Consider the following 21,604-nt stretch of genomic DNA (forward strand, 5'->3'; position numbering starts at 1 on the left):
ATTTTAACCCACTCCACAGCTTTATATTTTCATAAGACTATTTTTATACATACAAATTAATAAACATAAAATTCAAATGTATTTCAGTGAAATTACTACATACTAATTAATGTACCATTTTGTTAGAGCATGATTTAAATCTTTCGTGGGATCAGATATCAAAAGTAATTCAAAATAAAGGTGAAATAATCTTTTTGTTTTGTTTGTTTTGGGGCAATACTGGTGGCACTCAGCACTTACTCCTGACTCTGTCCTCAGGGATCACTCTCCTGGTGGGCTCAAGAGAACCACATGAAGTTCTGGGGACTAAGCACAGGTCAGTCACACACAAGGTCTTGCCCACTCACTATATCTCTAGCCCCTAAAATATGTTTTTAATTACCAAGAAATATTAAACTAGCTTGCTGCATTTTAATTTGTTTTTTATTTTATTTTTTGCAAGGTAAGCACCTTTCCTGCTTTACTATTTCTTAATCTCTCACCAGCTCTCCATGGAATGGGTTAGGCAAGTCTGTTCTGATTAATAACATCAATGCATTTGTCCATTTTTGTACCACACCTAGTGGTACTTAGAGCTTACTCTAGGCTTTTCACTCAGGATCACTCCTGGTAGGGTTTGGTGGGCCATATGTGGTACCAGGGATCTAACCTGGGCCTGCAGCAGGCAAGACAAGTGTCTTACCCACTGTACTGTATAGCCGCTTCTGCATAATATTACCCAAAAATGACTGGTAAAGTGGCATTTTGTATATATCATATTATTTGGCATACACTAAAATCTGTAGCATTGTAGCACTGTCCTCCCATTGTTCATCGATTTGCTCAAGCAGGCACCAGAAATGTCTCCATTATGAGACCTGTCGTTACTGTTTTTGGAATATTGAATATGTCCCGGGTAGCTTGCCAGGCTTTGCCGTGCGGGCGGGATACTCTTGGTAGTTTGCCGGGCTCTACGAGAGGGATGAAGGAATCGAACCTGGGTCGGCCACGTGTAAGACAAACGCCCTATCTGCTGTGCTATCACTCCTGTATTACTACTTTATCATTTCTGGTAATTCATCTACTAGAGAAAATTCCAAATGTTCCAGTTTAAAACTGATAATACTTTAATGATGAGAGTCAATCAGAAAATATCATGTAAATAAATATCTGAGGAGCGTTTAAAGGAAATGCTGTTTTCTGCAATTTACTGATTTTATTAAGTCTTTATGATAGTAAAAAATTTTTAAAGAAAGACACCACTACTGTTATCATAAGAAAAATAGCATAGAGCATTTTAATATGAAGTTCAAGAGTTCATTTGAACCGATTTTCGAGTGTCATGTAATGACAAAAAGATAAAGAAAAGTCAGAATGGTTAGGGGACAAAAGACTAAAGCAAGTCTTTAATCATATTATGTTACCATCTTTTTTTATCTTAAAATTTGATGGAAATTTTGATGGTATGAGATACCACATTCAGTTGTTTCGATACAGAAGTTCAGTCTCTATTAGAAAATGGCAAAACGAAGTTGTTGTCGCGAGCAAATACCTTGAGGAAACTGGGTTGAGATGAAGACAGCTGACGTTGCCAGCCAAGCTGAGCATCTGGCTGCTTTTTCTGTTCTGGTATCTATCACATCACTTCTTGAACCAAAATTAAATAAGTGAGTGGCTATAAATGGCAATTTGTGTTTTTCACTGTGTTAGGAATGATGTCAAGATTCTAACTGGAGAAGCTCCAAGATGCTGCTGACCATGTGGCATGGGCAGTGTTATCTAACTTCTGCTGGCAGGTATTTCAACAAATGAGCCTTTATACTATTTTTCTTATGATAACAGTAGTGGTGTCTTTCTTTAAAAATTTTTTACTATCATAAAGACTTAATAAAATCAGTAAATTTCAGAAAACAGCATTTCCTTTAAATGCTCCTTTATGACAAATCAAAGAGCTTAGGTCACCAGGGGACTAAAATGTCCCCTCATCTCCTGGGAAATCTCTTCTAGTCTTTCAGGATAAATGTAAAAGAGTGGTTCATTTGTCATATTGTCACAATAGAATTTAGGAACCACTGACATGTTAGAATATTTCTAAAACCATACCAAAAAGAAAAAGGAAGTACTAAATACAGAGGTGAGACTTTTATTTATTTTAAATGGGTTTATTTTAGAGGAAGAGTTGAAACAAGTTACTGTCAATCAGTACTACACAAATGCTGACTTCCTCAAGTGAGACTTTTCCTGGTCAACTGACTATAGACCTTTCTAGTCCTTTTCCCATCATTTCCCCCATGGCACTTGCTATCTCATGTACTATAGTTTAACGATCTTGTTCTTTTAATCAGAATATAATACTAGAATATACAAACCAGAAGGCTGGGTTTGCTTTTTTTTTTTTTTAAGCTCTTTTGTTCCTTTGGTTACAATCACTCATGTTTAGAGAAGTGACCAGCAGAAAGAGTATAGGGGCTAGGGTGCTTGCTTGCCTTGTAGGCATTCGAACCATCTTTGATTCCTGGCACCCCCCACGACTCCAGCTACACCTGGAGTGATTCCTGAGCACAGAGTCAGGAGTAAGCCCTACGCACAGCCAGGTATGGTCCAAAAACCAAAACCAAACAAAAAAGGAGAGTAACCAGCAGATAACAGGTAAGCAATAATTTGGTTGAAACAGATGCTTTCCAGCCAGCTACTTACCTAAGATACCCTGAAGCTGCACGGACTTACTCGCAGTCCCCCACATAGTGCATAATTTGTATAGCAAGGTTTTCTTTGCTTCTATTCACTCTGCCTGGCAGACTGTTCCATAGAAAAAACTTTACTCTTAATAAAATTTTTAGTTGATTATATATATTTCTATCTCTCATAGGGCACCCAATATAAACAAAGGGATGTATCTTTTTAAAAATTATAACTAGTGAATATCACCATTCATCATGCCTTTTAGACATGCAATAGAAGTTTGCACAAAGAATAAATGAGCACATAAAGATTTAAAATAAATATGTACCTCCCATATATAAAGCAGATTATTGGGCATGAAAGGTCATAAGATGAATAATTCAGAGATCCCACTCTCAAAAGCTCAAAAAGTAGAGGACAATTAAATAGAATTCATGTCAGAGTGTGATATGGTTATTTAACAGAAATTAAAACAAAGTTCAGTAGGGATACAAGGAGAAGGCAATTAAACTTGACTTAGAGAACAGGGTTTTGGTTATTGAGTATGATTTTCATTGGGAGGTATGTGTAAAGCTGACTTCCCTTCAGACAGAAACAGATAAACCAAGCATTTTGGAGACAAGAAAATTTCAAGGAATATAAAGTATATCTAAACTACAGCAGAATGAAGAGGAGTAGAGGTGAACAGACAGGATGAGTCAGAGTGGACAGTTTTCTTAAATACGCTCAAAAGTCTCAACTTTATTTTAAGGAAATGAAGGATGAGTCATCTATCCATTAGAGAGAAGACTCTAAAAACACCTCAAGGATGGATGGGAAGGAAGAGATTCATGTTTATTAATTTAACAAACATGCATTGAGTATCAATTATATTACAGGCATGCTGCATGGAGGCAGCTCATAGACTAATCCATTCCTGTAGGGTCACCATCTAGAAGAGGAGATGGAGGTGGGAACATGCAAAAGAATGACATGGACAACAGCAGAACCCATGCTAGGCCAGTGGGTTACTTGGCCTACTACCACTTTTCAGGAAAAATGTCACTCAGCACCTCCCTGAAGTCTACCTTCTCTAAGTAACAATGCATTCCCCATCACGGACACTCTCACCCCATTCACCAACATCCACTTTCAGAAATGCTGCTGGAAACCAATGTGTTTCTTTATAAGATATTCTAAAAATTACAGAAATGAAAGCAAACATTAGCTGAAGATCAAAATAATATCTAAAGACACCTTTAGGTCTAATTTTGTTACTACTACAACTAAACTTTTTCCCCTAATTAAAAAGAAAAGGCCTAAAGAGATAATACAGTTTGCCTTGCCTGCGGTTGACCTGGATTGATCCCCAGCACCCCACATTGTTCTCCAAGCTCTGCCAGAAATGATTCTTAAGCACAAAGCCAGGAGTAACCTCTGAGTATCTCTGGGTGTGGTCCCAAAACAAATAAATAAAAAGTAACAAAGAATGTTTTGGAGAAAACTGTGAGCTGATAGAGCTGAAACACTTTATTATTTGTTAAGTTAAAGGCCAAGTCCTAAATGTATTTTGATATTTGCCTTAATGGCTATCAGTGAAAACGAGTATGCAAAGACAAGCAGAAATCCAAGTTTGCATTTTCCTGTAACTCAACATGCCTTTTTCAATGTCATCAACCAGACATACAAAGGTCTTTGTTACAATTAGGACTGGGAATTTCCATCTTTCCCAATGTCAATAAGTGGTTTTTATAAATGAATGGGACCATTCTACATTTTAAACAAATGGGCCAAAAACTCACTGAAATCCCTAACCTAGAAAGCATTTAAATGTTAGAAAAGTGTTTCTCAAATTGTTTTATTGTGTAGACATCAGATATTTGAAAGTGCATGCCCTAGATCTACATTTCAGAACTTCTAGCAGAAAATGTGTATTTTTTTCATACCCATAGTTCTCTGAATATAGCAACTTAGTGCCCTATATGTCAATTCAATTCTGATATTAACTAAGCAGAACTAGCACTAAGCCTGGGTCCTATAAAAATGTTCTTACTACAGACACCGAGTGTGACTCAGTCATCCTGACCAACCAGCCGTAAAGCAGCGATTTTATGACCCCTCCTCAGGTTCAGCCATTTGCCAGAGGGCCTAGGTGGAGAGTACTGCAGTTAAGGTGCTACTTTCTGTTGACCGAATTAATGATAGAAACATGTTGAAACAATACTTCAATTTTCCAGAAGTACTTTTGGTTTTTCTTGGGCTGGAGTGATAGCACAGTGGGTAGTTTGCCTTGCAGGCGGCTGACTGGGCCTACCCGAGTTCAATTCCTCCGGCCCTCTCGGAGAGCCCGGCAAGCTACCGAGAGTATCTCGCCTGCACGGCAAAGCCTGGCAAGCTACCCGTGATGTATCGATATGCCAAACACAGTAACAACAAGTCTCACAATGGAGACATTACTGGGTCTACTCAAGCAAATCGATGAACAATGGAAGGACAGTGATAGTGACAATGACTTTTGGTTCTTCTTAAACATGACATTACTGATGCATCTCAAGAGAATTTATTTAATGAAGATGTGAACCAAGTGAATAACACAGCTTTACAGTCAGAGTTTAGAGATACAGACAAATGCCATCTGTTTCTGCTGAAGTTGTCACTCCTACCATCACTGGACGAATCTGGCTACGGTTACATCTGTCTCACTTGTAAGAACAGCACATTATAAAGCTCAATAGAAAATATGCCAGAGCTTTATGAAGGAAAAATCTTGGGTATCACACACAGGCACAAGATACTTCTTCACAATCCATGTAATCTGGATGCTCTAAAGAACCCACTACTGATCCTGATGGAGAGGCCCAAAGGGTATATTAGGTTTGAAGAGTCAGGATGGGATGCTGTGATGAAGGTCCTCTGCTATGGAACAATCAGGACGTGGAATTTATCTTTAGTATAACCAGGAACTGAAACTTTGACAATTCTTCCCCCTCAGAATAATCATTCATTTAAAAATGAAAGCCAGTATGAAATAGTTTTGTTAGCTCAATTTTTCTTTGCAAGTGTAAAAAAAATGGGGGAGGCAGAATTTATGAACTAAATGGATAATGGTGATTGAGTTGAACAAGTGGAGAGATGAGACTGGAGGTGGTAGGTAGAGAACTCTACCATCATTATAGTATATTTCTGCAAAAAAGGAAAGCAGAATCAAATTTTAAAAAATATTAAGTTTTTAAACCTGAGTAACAAATTGAGGTATGTGATATATATATATATATATAAAGGTAAAGGCCTTTATAAAGGCCCTCCCGTTGATCATCAATTTGCTCGAGCGGGCCCAGTAACGTCTCCATTGGAGACTTTGTTGTTACGGTGTCTGGCATATCAAATACGTCACGGGGAGCTTGCCAGGCTCTGCCGTGCGGGCGAGATACTCTCGGTAGCTTGCCGGGCTCTCCGAGAGGGGCGGAGGAATCGAACTCGGGTCGGCCATGTTGGCTGCATGCAAGGCAAATGCCCTACCGCTGTGCTATCGTTCCAGCCCTTATATATGTGTGTATATATATATATATATATATATATTATATTTAAAGATTTTGATACTGCACAATTATGTAATCTTTGAGGGAATACTGCCATTATCTAGTGGGGAGGAATATAACAACTAAGAAAAAAATATACACTGCATCAGTGGTTCTCAAGCTTGTTAAGTTTATGATTTGGAAAATAATGATGAAAGAGAATCCCATAAGATGCTACTTGTCTTCTTTCTCTCATTGGCTAAGAGCATGGTGCCCATTCGGAGCTGTAATCTCAGGAATCTGCAACAATGACTCAACCTCTGCAACCCACAATGCAATGCAAGAATGGAAGTGGTGTTTGTTTGCGAGGACTGCTGTCCAAAGACCTCAGCAATACAAGTCACTCAGTGATAGAACAGGAAAAGAGAACCCCTGAAGATCTACCTCAGGTGAGGTGTGGTTAAGAAGGAAAGCCTTAGTGATTTGGAAGATAGTCTAGAAAACAGAAACTTAAATAAGGGCATCACTATGGAAAAAAGAAAAAGAATAACTGGGAAAGAAAGCACTTGGGATCAGGCTAAGCAACATTGGGAATGCAGCGCTACACAAAACAAGACCAAGAACCGAAACAACCAAAGCTCAGAGTGGTAGAGTCTAGGTCTTATAAGTACAAACAAGCACCTGGGTTTAATCCTCAGTGCTGTCTGGTTCCCCAAACACCACTAGGTCTGGCCTCCATAATATTAACAACTAACAAAAAACCTAGAATTAGTCACTAACTGAAGTATAGAATTTAAGAACTGGCTACCTAATCTTTTTTTAACTTTTTAATTGAATAACTGTGAGATAGACCCTTACAACACTGTTCATAATTAGATTTCAGTATTCCAACACCCATCTCACCACCAATATTACCTAATAATCTTGATATGGCTGGTACTTGAGCAAGCTTTCTTCCAAGGTACAGTCATAACTAAAATACTACTTGATGAGCACAGTAAAGTGAAGCAGCAGTGTGCTATGGTTAGGACACAGGGAGAAGGACAATAGTATGAAGCCAGCAGTGAGCCTTGGGCCAAGCCATCTTGCCAATTTGTACCTCAATGTCTTCATCTGCAAAGCAGAGCTGGTGAAGGTACTGACCTCACAGTAAAAAAATACACATTACAACTTGGAAAGTTTAAAGCTGTCCCTGGATATTCAAGCCATTATGTACAAAGTTAAGCAAAGAAACAAAAGTAGCAAAGGAATTTAAATGGATTTGGAGACTGTTCTGAGAAGAGCAAAAATAATCACAAACCTAAAGATCCACAAGGAGAAGTAGGAGTAGCTATCATAATTCAGATTGTACAAAAGAAGCATTGAAGGCACTGCATATAGATGCCATTGTAAGTGAGAAAAACACTGCCCAACTGGAGACAAAAATGCAGTAAAATCACTTTTTCAAGTTCCTAACAGAAAAGATGACATGGAAGGCAGACCCAGGACACTTTGTGTGGCAGTTGGCACCTGAAATTGCTCTTAATAATGCCGAGAATATCATGATGGCTCAGTAATAACTTTTTCCATAGGAGTTCAGAAAGCTTTGACCTTTTCTATTTTCTACCAGTGTTATCTCTTTACCCTCTGGGACTTGGGGAATCAAAAATTATTTTCCTGTCACGTGAAGTTTTCTGCAGTGTATGGAAAGCTTTGGATGTTGAATGGTGCTATACTCTTAAATACATTGTTATTAAGGCAACATTGGCCTTTAGTATCATTTCCAGGTGTACATCATTGTAATTCTGCATAGGTAAACATGGACATATAATAATCACCATCAAGAGTCTAGTTTCCACTTAGCACTATACACTTGTTTTCTAAGCACTATATTGTGCTTTATGTGCCATCATTCATTCCATATTATTTTACTTCAAGATGTTACAGCTTTACACTTCACTTTTCTCTCATTGGTTTTTATAATTAAATGTATTTTAAAAAAAGACCTAGGGAGATATGCTATTGACTTCAGAATTATCTTCATAGATTCTACGCCATTGGCAAAGAAAACAAGTAAAAACTAACGAAGAGAAGCACATCAAAATAAGAATTTTCTGCATGGTCAAAGAAATGATGGTTCAAATAGAGAAAAAACTTGCTGCATGGGGAAAATTATTTGTACATCACACATCTGACAAAGGGCTAATATCCAAGATATATAAAGCAGTGACAAAATAACAAAAAAAATACTCCATTAAAATGGCAAGAGGATCTGGAGGAATAGTATAAGGGCTAAGACACTTGCCTTGCCCATGAACCCTGGGCACTGCATATGGTCCTCAGAGAACTGCCAGGAATGATCCCTGAACACAGAACCAGGAGTAATTCCTATACACTGCTAGAGTGGTTCCAAAACAAACAAAAAACAAAACAAACAAAGAGAAGAGCTGAATAGATAGTCCTCCATAGAAGACAGATTTAACAAATACATGAAAAAGTGCTTATCATCACTGATTATCAGAGAAATCAAAATGAAAATGAAATCTTGCAGCACTCTTTACAATAGCCAGAAACTGGAAGAAACCTGAGTGCCCAAGAACAGATGACTGGTTAAAGAAACTTTGGTACATCTACACAATGGAGTACTATGTAGCTCTTAGAAAAGATGAAGTCATGAAATTTACATACAAGTGGTACAATATGGAAAGTATCATGCTAAGCGAAATGAGTCAGAAAGAGAGGGATAGACATAGAAAGATTGCATTCATCTGGGGGATATAAAGTAACAAAGTATGAGAGTAATACCCAAGAATAGCTGAGATCAGCACCAGGAGGATTACTCCATAACTTAGAGGCCAGCCGGGTATCCTGGAGGAAAGGGCAGTTCAGATAGAGAGGGGAGCACCAAATAAGGGATGTTTGGAGGATCCTCCCAGGAGGGGAGATGCATGTCGAAAGTAGACTATGGACTGAACATGTCTGCCACTCAATGCCTCTTTTGCAGACCACAACACCCAAAAGGAAAGAGGGAACACAGGGGATTGCCCTGCCACAGAGACAGGGGGGATGGGGGGATGGGGGTGGGAGGGATATTATCCATGGTGGTGGAAAATGGGCACTGGTGGAGGGATGGGTGTCTGATCATTGTATAATTGAAACCAAAGCACAAAAAATTGTAAATCTACAACTTTAAAAAAAAATAAAATACAATAAAGGGGAAAAAAATGAAAATGAAATCTTATCTCACACCAGTGGGAATGGCCTCTTTTAAATAAGCCTCAAACACTTAGTGAGAGCAGGTAGGGGAAAAGGAGCCTTCCATTATTGGTGGGATTAAAATCTGGGTCAACCTCTATGGAAAACACTATGAAGACTTCTCAAAACACTGAAACTACCATGTGATCCCGCAATTCCACTGATGGGTACCTGCCCCAAGAAAAAAAAAATTAATCCAAAAAGATATATACAATAAGGGTTAATACCCAAGCTACATAAAGCACTGGTAAGATGTTTATAAAAACAAAAATAACTGGAACTGGAGCAGTAGGGTGCTTGCCTTGCACATGGCTGACCTGGGTTTGATCTTTGGCACCACATATGGTCCTTCAAGCTCTACCAGGAGTAATTCCTGAGCATAGGGTCAGGAGTATGCCCTGAGAATTGCTTGGTGCATGCCCCCTCCCCCCAAAAAAACTCCAGCCCCATCAAAAGTGGGGGTAAGAGATGAATGGAAATTCCCACAAAGAAGACATACAGATGGCCAAAAAGGTATATAAAGTGTACTCTGCATTACTTACCACTAGAGAAATGAAAATCCAAACAATAACGAGATTAACAACTCATACCAGTGAGACTAGCACACATCACAAAGAATAAAAACAACCAGTGTTGGTGTGGATGTTGGGGACAAAGGGACCTTCATTTACTACTCGTGGGAATGTCGATTGGCCCAGCCTTTTTGGAAAACAAAATGTATACTTCTTTAAAAACTGGGAATTGAGCTTCCATATGATCCGGCAATTCTGCTTCTTGGCATCTACCTCAAAACCCAAAAAACTCATTTAGAAAAGACATTTGAAGTCCTATGTTGTTCATTGCAGCACTATTCACAAAAGCCAAAATCTAGAAACAACTCAAGTGTCCAAGAACAGATGAGTGAATAAAGAAACTATGGTACAGATACAAAAATGGAATACTACTGAACTTTAAGAAAAGATGATGTTGTGATTTTAGTCCTATAAAGTTTCAGAGGACGGTACCGTTATGTCCGGAATGATAATGATAAAAGACTCCATGTAGGAGTAACAATGGAACAAATCTCAAAGGATTAGGGAGAAAAAACATGTTATAAATAAAAGGTAAAGGCCCTCCCGTTGATTGTCGATTTGCTCGAGCGGGCCCAGTAACGTCTCCATTGGAGACTTTGTTGTTACTGTGTCTGGCATATCGAATACTCTCGGTAGCTTGCCGGGCTCTCCGAGAGGGGCGGAGGAATCGAACTCGGGTCGGCCATGTTGGCCGCTTGTAAGGCGAATGCCCTACCCGCTGTGCTATCGCTCTAGCTCCATGTTATAAATGGAGAATGAAAATATCTATGAACACAAACTCAACATGAAAGAAATCCTACTAGAAAAAAAGTTGGAGGCTCTGAAGAACATCTAATGGCATCACTACTGTAAAACAAAGTCGAACCAAAACACTATGTTAATGATTGTTCTTGTGCATCAACTTCTTAAACAAAAGGAACTAAATGGGGAAATTTTTCTAATAACACAAGGAACTAAAAGCCCCTGGAGTTAATACTGATTTTAATACAAAGCATACTTTTACCTGAGGAGGAAGTATAGTTAAAGAAGTTGATATGTCAGATAATATCAAATTAACAAGACGTTTTCTTTCTTCTTTATTTTTTTAATTGAATCAATGTGAGATACTCAGTCAGACAATATTCCAACACCCATCCTTCCATCGGTGTACATTTTTCACCACCAATGTCCCCAGTTGCCCTCCTGTGCACCCACCTCCCCCGACATCTATGCCTCTATGGCAGGTTCTCTCTCTCTCTCTCTCTCTCTCTCTCTCTCTCTCTCTCACCTCTCCCCTCTCTCCTCTCTCCTCTCTCTCCTCCCCCAACCCTCCCTTTACCTCCCTTCCTCCCTTCCTCTGTTTTTAGGGTTTGCAATACAGATGCTGAGAGGTTATCATGTTTGTTCCTTTACCTATTTTCAACACAGATTTCTTATCCAGGGTGATCATTTCCAATTATCTTAACAAGATATTTTGAAAACATATAGATGCACTTGACAAACGCAAGCTATATAATCTTTTTGAAGAATATACCATGAAAGATTAACAAATCTTTCAAGTCACCTAAATCATACTCATAAAACAATATTTCAATTATAATCAAAGCCATGAGTTATCTGGTTTGAGTTCTGATTATTAAAATATAAGATGGACAAAGCTAAAAAGTACAATTCTTGCTTATTTTTCCCTAAATATTTGGGGATAAATTTTACTTATAAGATTATGTTTTAAATCTTTCTTAACTAATTTTGTTGGAATAACATCCACAATATAAATCGGGTATGATTGATTATTTAGATGCTAATATTACATACATTATATTTAGATCCCATAAAAGGAAATCTAAAAAAAAAATCTTAAGTAAGTAAGTAAAGATCCATGGATCAGAAAGGCTCTAAACATATGCTTTTCTCTAAGCATTTTTTTTTTCTTTTTGGCTCACACCTGGTGGTGCACAGGGGTTACTCCTAGCTCATGCACTCAGGAATCGCTCCTAGCGGTGCTCAGGGGACCACAGGGGATGCTGGGAATCGTACCTGGGTTGGCTGTGTGCAAGGAAAATGCCCTACCCGCTGTGCTATCACTCCAGCTCCTCTAAACATTTTTTGAATTTAAGTTTTATCACAACTATAGCCCTAAATTTGTATATAATAAAGAGAAAATGCCCAACATTAAAATTAGTGGAAATGTCAGTCTAACTAGTAGAAATTCATTAATGTTACATACTTTTACTTATTAGTATTAAATAATGCTAAATGGAGTCAGGGTCCCTTTTAAAGAAAATATTTTATTTATGTTACTATCGTCAATAATATAGCAATGGGAGCTATAAACAAAAATACTAAAAATTTATGACTTGGAAAACTACTACCTTTTTAATTTGGAAAGATTTTTTTCAGAGATAACATATCTATATATTTAGGCAGCCAGTGTAAAAATTACTATGGCTTATAAATAAGAGACATGGAATTCTTTACTTGTATAGAGCATATGTTACTTTATAGCAAAGGTTTCTTTAAATGACATCCTAGGCAGCAGGTAAAGCATGATATACTTTCTAAGGCACCTTAAATACTATCATCTTTTTGCCTGCCCCAAAATATTAAAGATATTGGAAATAACCTTTCTCACTTCTTTTAGAGAGATGAAAAATCATATCTAAGGAGAATCTCGAAGATAGACTTAACTGCAGAGATAAAAAGGGTTAAAAGCAAAGGCTCAACAGAGCGAAAAGGACAAATACTGAATGATTTCATTCATTTGTGGTCTGTAAAGAAACAAAGCAAGGCGAAGGACAGTATTAAATGATAAACTCTTGGACTCTGACTACAGAACTGGGTAGTTCTGAATGCAATAGTCTTCTCCCTGCAGAGACTCCCCGAGCCATTGGTTGTCTTTTTCTGTCTTGTCTTTGTCTGTTTTATCTTTTCATACTCATCCTCCCTCTAGGGGCTGTCCTCCTTCCATCTGGTGTATAACGGGTGGGTTGGGCTGACTGCCACAGCCAGCTCTTTTGCAGTTCCATGGACCTGATATGTCAGAGTCACAACTTTATATTTTTGAGTTCCCTATGTCATACCTGAGGTTCAAGAAGTTGCTTCCTTGTGAAGCACCATTTTAGCTTCCTGCTAGAGAGGGTTCAGCCTTTACATATTTTTCTCCTCTTTTGAGAACCATTACATAAATGAACTCCACTTTTTTGGTTTTGTTGTGCTTTTGTTTGGGGGCCACACTTAGCTGTGCTCAGGGCTTACTCCTGGTTCTGAGCGGAGGGGTTAGTCCTGGAGGTGCTTTGAGGACCATATGGAATGCTACGGGCCACATGTGTGCAAGGCAAGCGACCAACCTGCTGTGCTATCTCTCCAGCTCATGATCTTAGAATGTAATGTTCATCACTCTCAGTCCACAAAAATTTTTATTGACTCATATTTATAAAAAGTTAAGTCATTTTAAAAATGAATTTTCCTTGATCCTACTATCCTTTAAGGAGAAAAGAGAATACCAGAACAGAAATGAACCTGGTTTACAAAATGGGTCTTTAAGAAAATGTTTTAAAATTATACTGGGGAATGATTAAACCTGGTCTTCAGAGGCTGTGGGTCTTACTCTCTTACCTGTGAAGTTGGATATATTCTCGGGGTCTGTTGAGTAAGTGAAGGAATCTATCAACAACCTTGTTCTTTCCGACACCCTGTAATTACAAAGAAAGCATTATTCAAAAAGAAGCTTCTTTGGAGAAAAAACAAAACAGAGTATTTTCTTAGCAAAACCACTCAAAGGTTTTCAAAGTAAAACCTCTGACTTCTTCAAAGCTGTACTACTTTAGCTTACTATAATCAGGACACACCTATGTGTTCACACATAGCATATCTTTTAAGCTTTCCATACTTGAAATGAAAATCTTATTTTCAGCCTTCTATAATTTTCTGTTACATAATTTTACACTGAAATTTGGACATGACAACAGATTAACAATGTATGCTTTGAAGAAAAACATAAAAAATGATTAAAAAGTATATAAGGATTTTTCTAATCAGTTGTCTAGAACTATGATTTACAGTTAGAGAAATATTGTATGGAAAACTGCACTTCTCTGAATCAAATGCTTATTTCTTCTCTTTTTATCCCACTGTCCAGTCCTCCAAAACCAAAGAAACCTAAAATTGTAAGCATGGTTCAGTAATACATCTCTACATGTGCTCTTCCTAGAAATGCCCTCTTTTCCTTACCACCCGCTGATGCTATTTTTTGTAGGAGACAGACTGTTATAAATGGAATCCATCCACTCTGATCTAGGCAAGATCCCCAAGCGCAGGAAGAAAGGGGGACTTTGCTGCAGGTTTTCTACCAAAACTAGTGGCTAAAACCCACTGACAGGTCCTTGTGCCTTGCCTGTTTCCCCTCTAGGTGCTGTGCATCAGGATCTCTGTCCCCCGTCCCCCCCCGCCCCCCCTGCTGCATTCTGCAGGCTTTCCTGGGAAGGCTCAGAGACTGCAGGCAGCTCACCTGCTCATGTAAATGATCGAATATTAGGTTAGGGGCCCCACCCAGGGAGCTGCCCTTGGCTTTATTTATAAACCTGGTTTGTGGGTGCTTAGGGGACGAAGGAACTCTACACTCCCCATCTTCCTGGGCCTATGCTTGAAAAGGGTGCCATGGAGATTATGAAAAGGGGTATTCCAGGAGAAGAGTTTCTATGGCTGATTCTCTAAGTGGGAAGAAGCTTACGGTATTTAAGGAACAGCCAGTGTTCGGGTATTGTGAGGAAAAAGAGAATACATATAATGAAGACTTAAGGCATTAATCAAGGTCTGATTGAACCCAGACGAAGAGTGAGTTTTGCTCTAATTGTGATAGTGAAAAATTAGAGCATTTTCAGCAAAGAACTGATGTGAATGTATACAAATCACAGAGTTAACATTGGTTTAAATTTAGAGTGATCTGCAAGGAAGGGGCTAGGATAGAAAGTGAAAACCCATTGAAATACTATTGCAAGAGTTCAGGTGAGAGCTTGTAGGCTGCATTAGTGGATATAAATGGATGAGCATGGATTCCAACTTATTTTTTGCAGGTAAGGTTGACATGCTATCGCTCCAGCCCGAGAGTGTCTCGCCCGCACGGCAGAGCCTGGCAAGCTCCCCGTGACGTATTCAATATACCAGACACAGTAACAACAAAGTCTCCAATGGAGACGTTACTGGGCCCGCTCGAGCAAATCTACGATCAACGGGAGGGCCTTTACCTTTTACCTTAAGGTTGACATGACTTGCTAATAGATATGGAAGAATAAAAAGAAACAAAAATCTACTCGAGGTAATTCCTTTAACAAAATGATAGGAAGGGTGTGAGCTCAGAGCACAGAACCAGGAGTAAACCCTGAACACAACTAGGGATGGTTCAATACTCCCCAAATCCCCACTCCCTTCACCGGAAAAAAAAAAAGGAAAGAATTTTGGGGAGGGACATCAAGTGCTAATATTCTCTTTTCCTATTATCATTTACATGATCGATTTGCCTATTGTCCTTATCCCCTCACTAGAAATGTGAGCTCCTGGAAGAGCTTGTTTTGTTCAGCACTGTGTCCCCACTGTGTACAGCAGTGGCGCACAGTAGGCACATAGCTGTTTTTAAATGAATTCACCTCAGCTCCCTCTCAGTCTATTCAGACTGAGTCCTTCACATTTCTATTTGCAAAATGTTTCTTAAACCAGACAAATATCCCTGAAACCATTTTAAGGCAAAGGGAAGTTCTTACATTATCTAGAATAATAGTGCTTCTCAAGTTCTGCTGAATAAATTGTTTTTGAGATATTATTAAAACAAAGATTAATCCACTGGGTTTTGGAGGGGCACCTGAAATTCTGTATTTCAAAGAAGTTCCCAGGTGACACCAGTACTGCCGGTCTCCGTACCATACACTGAGTGGAAAAATTTAGATCAGTGTTTCTCACCTTTTCCTGATCATGACCCCTCATTTGTATGATTTTCACGTGTGGCTATTTCTCAACTATCCCGGGGAGGAAGATAACCAGATAGCCACACTTAAGAATACTGAGGTGTGACTGTAATGGTTTCACAACTAAATTCTCCACATTGATTTGTGCTATATTAAATGTATTTTCCACATTGCAATCTGAGTAATCTGCTTATCGGATAAATTTGGTCATGCAAATCTCCCGATCAAATCTATTCAATAACCTCTCACTACATTAAGAATTTGAAAATTCACCCTGACCTATAAGACTCTACATGATTTACCTGTCTCCTTAGCCAACCTATGCCATTCTCTCTCTTTATAAATTATGTGCCAGTCACTCTCAACTGCCTACACATTTAAATATTCCAAGCTCTTGGCTATTTCAGGGGGTTGCATTTGCAAATTCTTCTCAAGGAATTTCCAGCAATTCTTATTCTTTTCACCACAAGTCACTGTCTCACAAAGCTCCTTTCTTCATCTCACAAAACTAATTTTAATCATCTGAAGGACCAAAATACCTCTGAATTCCCTCATCTTCTTTACGAACCTGTATTTTCCCTTTCCAAGCATAAAACTTATGCACGCTGACTTAATGCCTCTCTTCGCTACTGTTCTGTGAACTACAATCACCAGAGATACAGACCCAGGACTGTTTATGTCCATGTTCTCATAGCCCAACACAATGCATGCTTAAATATTCACAATGTGTACTAGCCAGAGCCTGATCCCCAAAATACATTCAACAAATATTTGTCCAATGTATGAATAGATACGGAGAATCTGGAATATAGTAGAAAGGGGGTACATGCTCTAGTATACAAATATTGTGACAATGTTATTAGAACAAGGATGGAAACTTTGATAAGTTATAGGCTTGCAAAAACCGAGACAAGTTATACAAATGACCTAACATGTATTTTACTTAAAAAAGAGTCAACATCCTCTACCTCCCTCCCCTCCACGTTTCATTCAACAATCGTTTTAGCATATAGTATTAGGTACTAGATATTGGTACTAGTTAGGTATTAGTTGAATAGAATATAATAGTTATAAAACAGTTATTACTGTTATCCACACTTGTAATTTACAATGTTGTAAGAAACTCAGGTTGTTTAATAACATAATGCAGGGTACACAAGACGCCTGAAGATTTAACCTCAGGGGAAGGATACTACCCAGATTAAATGTTAAGCTGAAATATCTAGAGATTTAAGAGTAAACAGAGGTCAGGGGAGTGTTTCAGATACAAATAGTATATATAAAAATTTGTGAGTAACAGTAGGCCGAAGATATGGCTAGTAGGCCTGAGGAAGTCAGGCTACAGAGGAGGGAGGAAGGGACTAGTATGAAACAAGACTGAAATTTTAAGAAGAGCCTGGTATTTCCAAGGGCAAGTCCTGGGAAACTCTTAAAAGAGTTTGGGTCACTTCCTAAAAGCACAGAGGAAGCCACCAAAATAGAGGAGTATCAAATCATATTTTGCATGTTGGAAAATTACTCAGGTGAAATGTTCTGGAAGAGAGCAAAAATGAAAGCGATGGAAAGCAACGAGAAACTCCTAACAAAATCCAGGAAGAGGGCCCAGGCTCATCAGTAAAGTGGGGATCAAGACGGCACTGTGGATGCCACAACAAAGCATGAGATCTCTAGAGCACTGCAACCGAAATGTGTGACTCCTGGTGAACACCACAGCCAATTGTGTAATTGCTAGTGGGTAATACAACCAAAATGAGTGTGAGCACAACAGTAGAATGGAAGGAAGGAGGGAAGGTGGGAGGGAGGGAGGGAGGGAGGGAGGGAGGGAGGGAAAGAGAAGGAGAGTGCAGAACAGAGGGTGGTAAAGAGGGAGCGGGAAGGAAGAAAGGAAGGAAGGCAGGCAGGCAGGCAGGCAGGCAGGCAGGCAGAGAAAGTGAGGATAGCAACTAAGTACAGGATGGAAGGAAACAGGACCAAGTTCAGGTCAGACATAACCATGTCTTCAACTAGTGGTTTTCAACCACCTCTCCATAGATCAGTGCCAGTATATAGATATGAGAAGGTTGAAAATCAGTGGCTTAAACTAAAAAGCAGTGGTCTAAGAAATTTATGCACGATAGGGTCTCTCTTATCTATTCTTCTGTGAACTCCAATTGTCAGAGGTGCAAGTGATGAACTGGTAATGGACTGGATGTAGGAATAAGGAGATGAAGTCAAAGGTTCTGTCTTGAGCAACAGGGTGGAAGTACATGGTAACAGAATGCCACTGGCTGAGCTAGGAAAGAAATAGGCAAGAAAAGTGTTGGGGGGGGGGGCTGGAGAGATAGCACAGCGGGTAGGGCGTTTGCCTTGCATGCGGCTGACCCGGGTTCGATTCCCAGCATCCCATATGGTCCCCTGAGCACTTCCAGGAGTATATTCCTGAGTGCAGAACCAGGAGTAACCCCTGTGCATCGCCAGTTGTGACCCAAAAAGAAAAAAAAAAAGAAAAGTAAAGAAAAGTGTTGGGCAGGGGAGGAAACTCAAGGTTTTTTTTTTTTTTAAGACAGTTTAATTTTGGGTATGTTTACTTTGACATATCTGCTTCCCATGCCTGCAACTCCAGTCCTCCATTCACTGCCACTGCTCAAGCTCAGGCTTCATCTGGCTGGGGGAGGAGGGGATGGGAAGAGAGGGGAGGAGGGAGTTGGGGGAGAGGGGGAGGGGGCTGCTATTGGCTCTTCCATCTCTGCACTCCCAGCAAACTGGCTGCACTTTGTTTAGTTATTTTTATCAAACAGTGATCTTGTGAGGTCATTTCCGACTTCACTTTATTTTATTTATTTGTTTTCTAATTTAATTTTAAAAGCTTTGATAGTTCCTTCGAGGAAATGCTAAAAGTGTAACTGGGAAAGAATTTCTGTAAATATCCTGAGCAAAGCGAAACAGTGATCATGAGCTGCTCTTTCTACTCAGAGTTTTCACCAAGCACAGAAAATCCTCACGGTGACGTTAAGTGAAATAATATCAGATAATACTCATGATGACTTTAATTGAAGAAACACATAAAAAGAAGCTGATTTTTTTCACTATATAAGCCACACATACACTCATTTTCCTCACCAGGAAATTTAGAAAACAAAAATCACCTAATACACAACTGCCAAAACAAAAAATGTTACTTAAAAAAAATGTTTCTATGTAGTATTTACCCACCAGTCATTATTCCTGTATACACATGTGGTATCTATGAATAAAAATTAGTATGAAATTGTTTTTACATCAACATTAGCTTTTACTGAAGATGTTAGTGAGTGAAAATTTAAAAAGGGAGAAAGAGCCTAAGGAACGGGAAATCCTACAAACTACAAGTGTTGCGTGAGACTGGTGTTTGCGTTATCTGCAATCCAGTCTCACAGGGCTGTCTGTGACGAGGTTCTGGGGACCTTCCCAGGGGTCAGCACCAGGCAACCTTCCGATGATAGAGATAGTGGAATTCAAGAGTGTGGTAAGTCCCAGAGATAGGCATCACCAGAGCATAGGAAATAAACATGCTTCCTGTTTCTGCGAGAGAAAAGGGCAGGGAATGTGATTTGAAGAACCTTGAAGGATTCGGGAATCCTTGTAACTTCCGCAGGTTTCTTATTTTAGTTAGCCCATTGCCTCAGAGTGCTATGCAGTTACATCCTTTAAAGAGAAGGGTCTTCTAAATTTGTCTTCCTGAACAAGAAAAAAAATGATACAGAAGTTGGGACACTATCCATGACTCATGAGTGGGGAGGAGGAGCAAGGAGAAGGGCAGGAGGGAAGGGATAAAGAGGAACAAGAGAAGGTGGAAGAAAATCAGTTTGAAAATGGGATTGCGACTAGGAGCAATTGATCTGGGGTGAAAATGTTGAGGGATAAACAACTGGCTTTGAAGGATCCTCATACAACAAATAAAGGGAAAAACTTGTACATGAAACCTCTGCGAGTCTGTTTTTGGGGCACACCCAGCAGTGCTCAGGAACTACGTCTTGCTCAGTGCTCAGACTCAGAAGTTAATCCTGAAAATGCTCCTGTGCTTGGGGACCATGAGGTGATGGGGACTGAAGGCGACTGGGGGGGAAGTGAAGGCTTTGAGCTGTCAAACTCTCATGCTTACTCCTCTGCAAGTCTCACTCAAACCTGTTCCTAGCCAGTCAATTTTCTCTGGAATCTTTGTATTCTCTCTTTGCACACGGCTTGTTCTGACTAGAATGGCTTATTCACCCTCTGCCATTAGTCATCTTCCATACATACCTCTTGCTCTAATGAAACGTCCTGCTTCAGTCAAGTTCTGGCACTCTTGCACTGTATTCTCTCCTCTAACTCTGAACACCAGCCTAGTTTTCCTCCCTCTGTTTTCTAAACCACTGTCCCTTACAGCAAGGACCACGCCACCCTCTAATAACGCATTAGCTGCCTTGGAGAGAAGACAAGCTTCTTGAGGACAGAATCAGATCCTTGCTACTGTTCTTATCTCCCACGACTCACATATAACCTTCAAGTAATAATCATTAATATCTGAGGAAATGAGGAAAGAAAAACAAAGTATGGGATATGCGTTTGTGAAGGAGATAAAAAAAAAATCTCTTCCGTGGAGGCCAAGGAAAAGGGTCCAGTGGCTGATCATATCTAAAGCATCATCGTGGGAGTCCCAGCACCTTGTGGTCCCCCAAAGCAACTCCAGGTACACCCAACAAGCACACAATTGGGAGTAGCCCCCAGCACTACCATCTGTGGCCCAAAAACTAAAGGGTGGGAGCAGGGGAACCGTTTTCTAGTTAAGTTTTGCTCTTTTGATAGGAAAAAAGAAAATCACAGAATTAAAGCAAGATGAGTGCTGAATCACTAGTTTAATCAAGTCATCTCTGGGTGGGAGACAATGCGCCTGTCATGGAGAGAGTCCAATTTAATTTCTAATAGTTCAGAACTAAGCACAAGTGGGCTTTTCAAGTCACATCCATTCTGACACAACAGATTGGGCTGTTTTCTCTTTTTCCATATTGCAACACAGAATTCCAGGAGGTAACCTCCTGGATGGATATGCAACCAAGTTTAGAACTGAAGTCAAGAAGCCAAGATCAGCCAGTCCAAGGTTATCAGCTGGAGCAGCACGGAACACTCCCGCTCAGGTATTTGAGGTCAGGGGAAGACAGTCAGGATGTTACCCTGTATTTCCTCTTCTGCAGTAATTTTTAGACAGACTCAGTGAAGCAGGGAGGAGTCAGCCACCAATAGTGTTGAGCTCACCCTCGTGCTCTCAGACTGCCTCAGCTCTGGGCCTTCCTTTCAGTTCCCCTGAATTCTTTAGTGATTTTTATAGAGCTTGATCGGTTCATACAGCAATTAGAGAGTCTTTTAGATAGTGTCCTAATTTCTAGTTTTAGAAGATCAACTATAAAAATATCACTTATAAAATAACAACAGCGGAGAGAGCAAAATAAACAAACACTACTTTTAAGCCATGAGAAACAATCTGCAACTGCTATTCCCCGCCCGCCCCCCACCTTAAAATTTCCATGAAGTGCTGAACTTTCTAATTTCTTGCTGAATACACCAGGAAACAGTAAGCTAGCAGTGAGGATACCTGGCATGATCCACAATTCATCCCTCTCAGTGAGAGGCTTTGGCCACTATCTGCTCTTAAGTTTTGCTCATTTGAATAAAGAAGGCCTAGCTATGATGAACTCTGAGTATTGTCCGA

The 21,604-nt window shown here is 39.5% G+C and overlaps 1 protein-coding gene across 1 annotated transcript in view; it reads right to left on the minus strand.

Moving 5' to 3' along the window:
• The window catches only part of VWA8 (von Willebrand factor A domain containing 8), a 365,156-nt gene that overhangs the window by 185,576 nt on the left and 157,976 nt on the right, over positions 1-21,604 (minus strand). The window contains exon 21 of the mRNA XM_056109482.1: positions 13,559-13,635. Coding sequence (XP_055965457.1) covers positions 13,559-13,635 — 77 coding nt within the window. The remainder of the gene's footprint in view (positions 1-13,558; positions 13,636-21,604) is intronic.

This window comes from Sorex fumeus, unplaced genomic scaffold (genome assembly GCF_029834395.1).
Source record: "Sorex fumeus unplaced genomic scaffold, SorFum_2.1 ptg000008l, whole genome shotgun sequence".
Lineage (NCBI taxonomy): Eukaryota > Metazoa > Chordata > Mammalia > Eulipotyphla > Soricidae > Sorex > Sorex fumeus.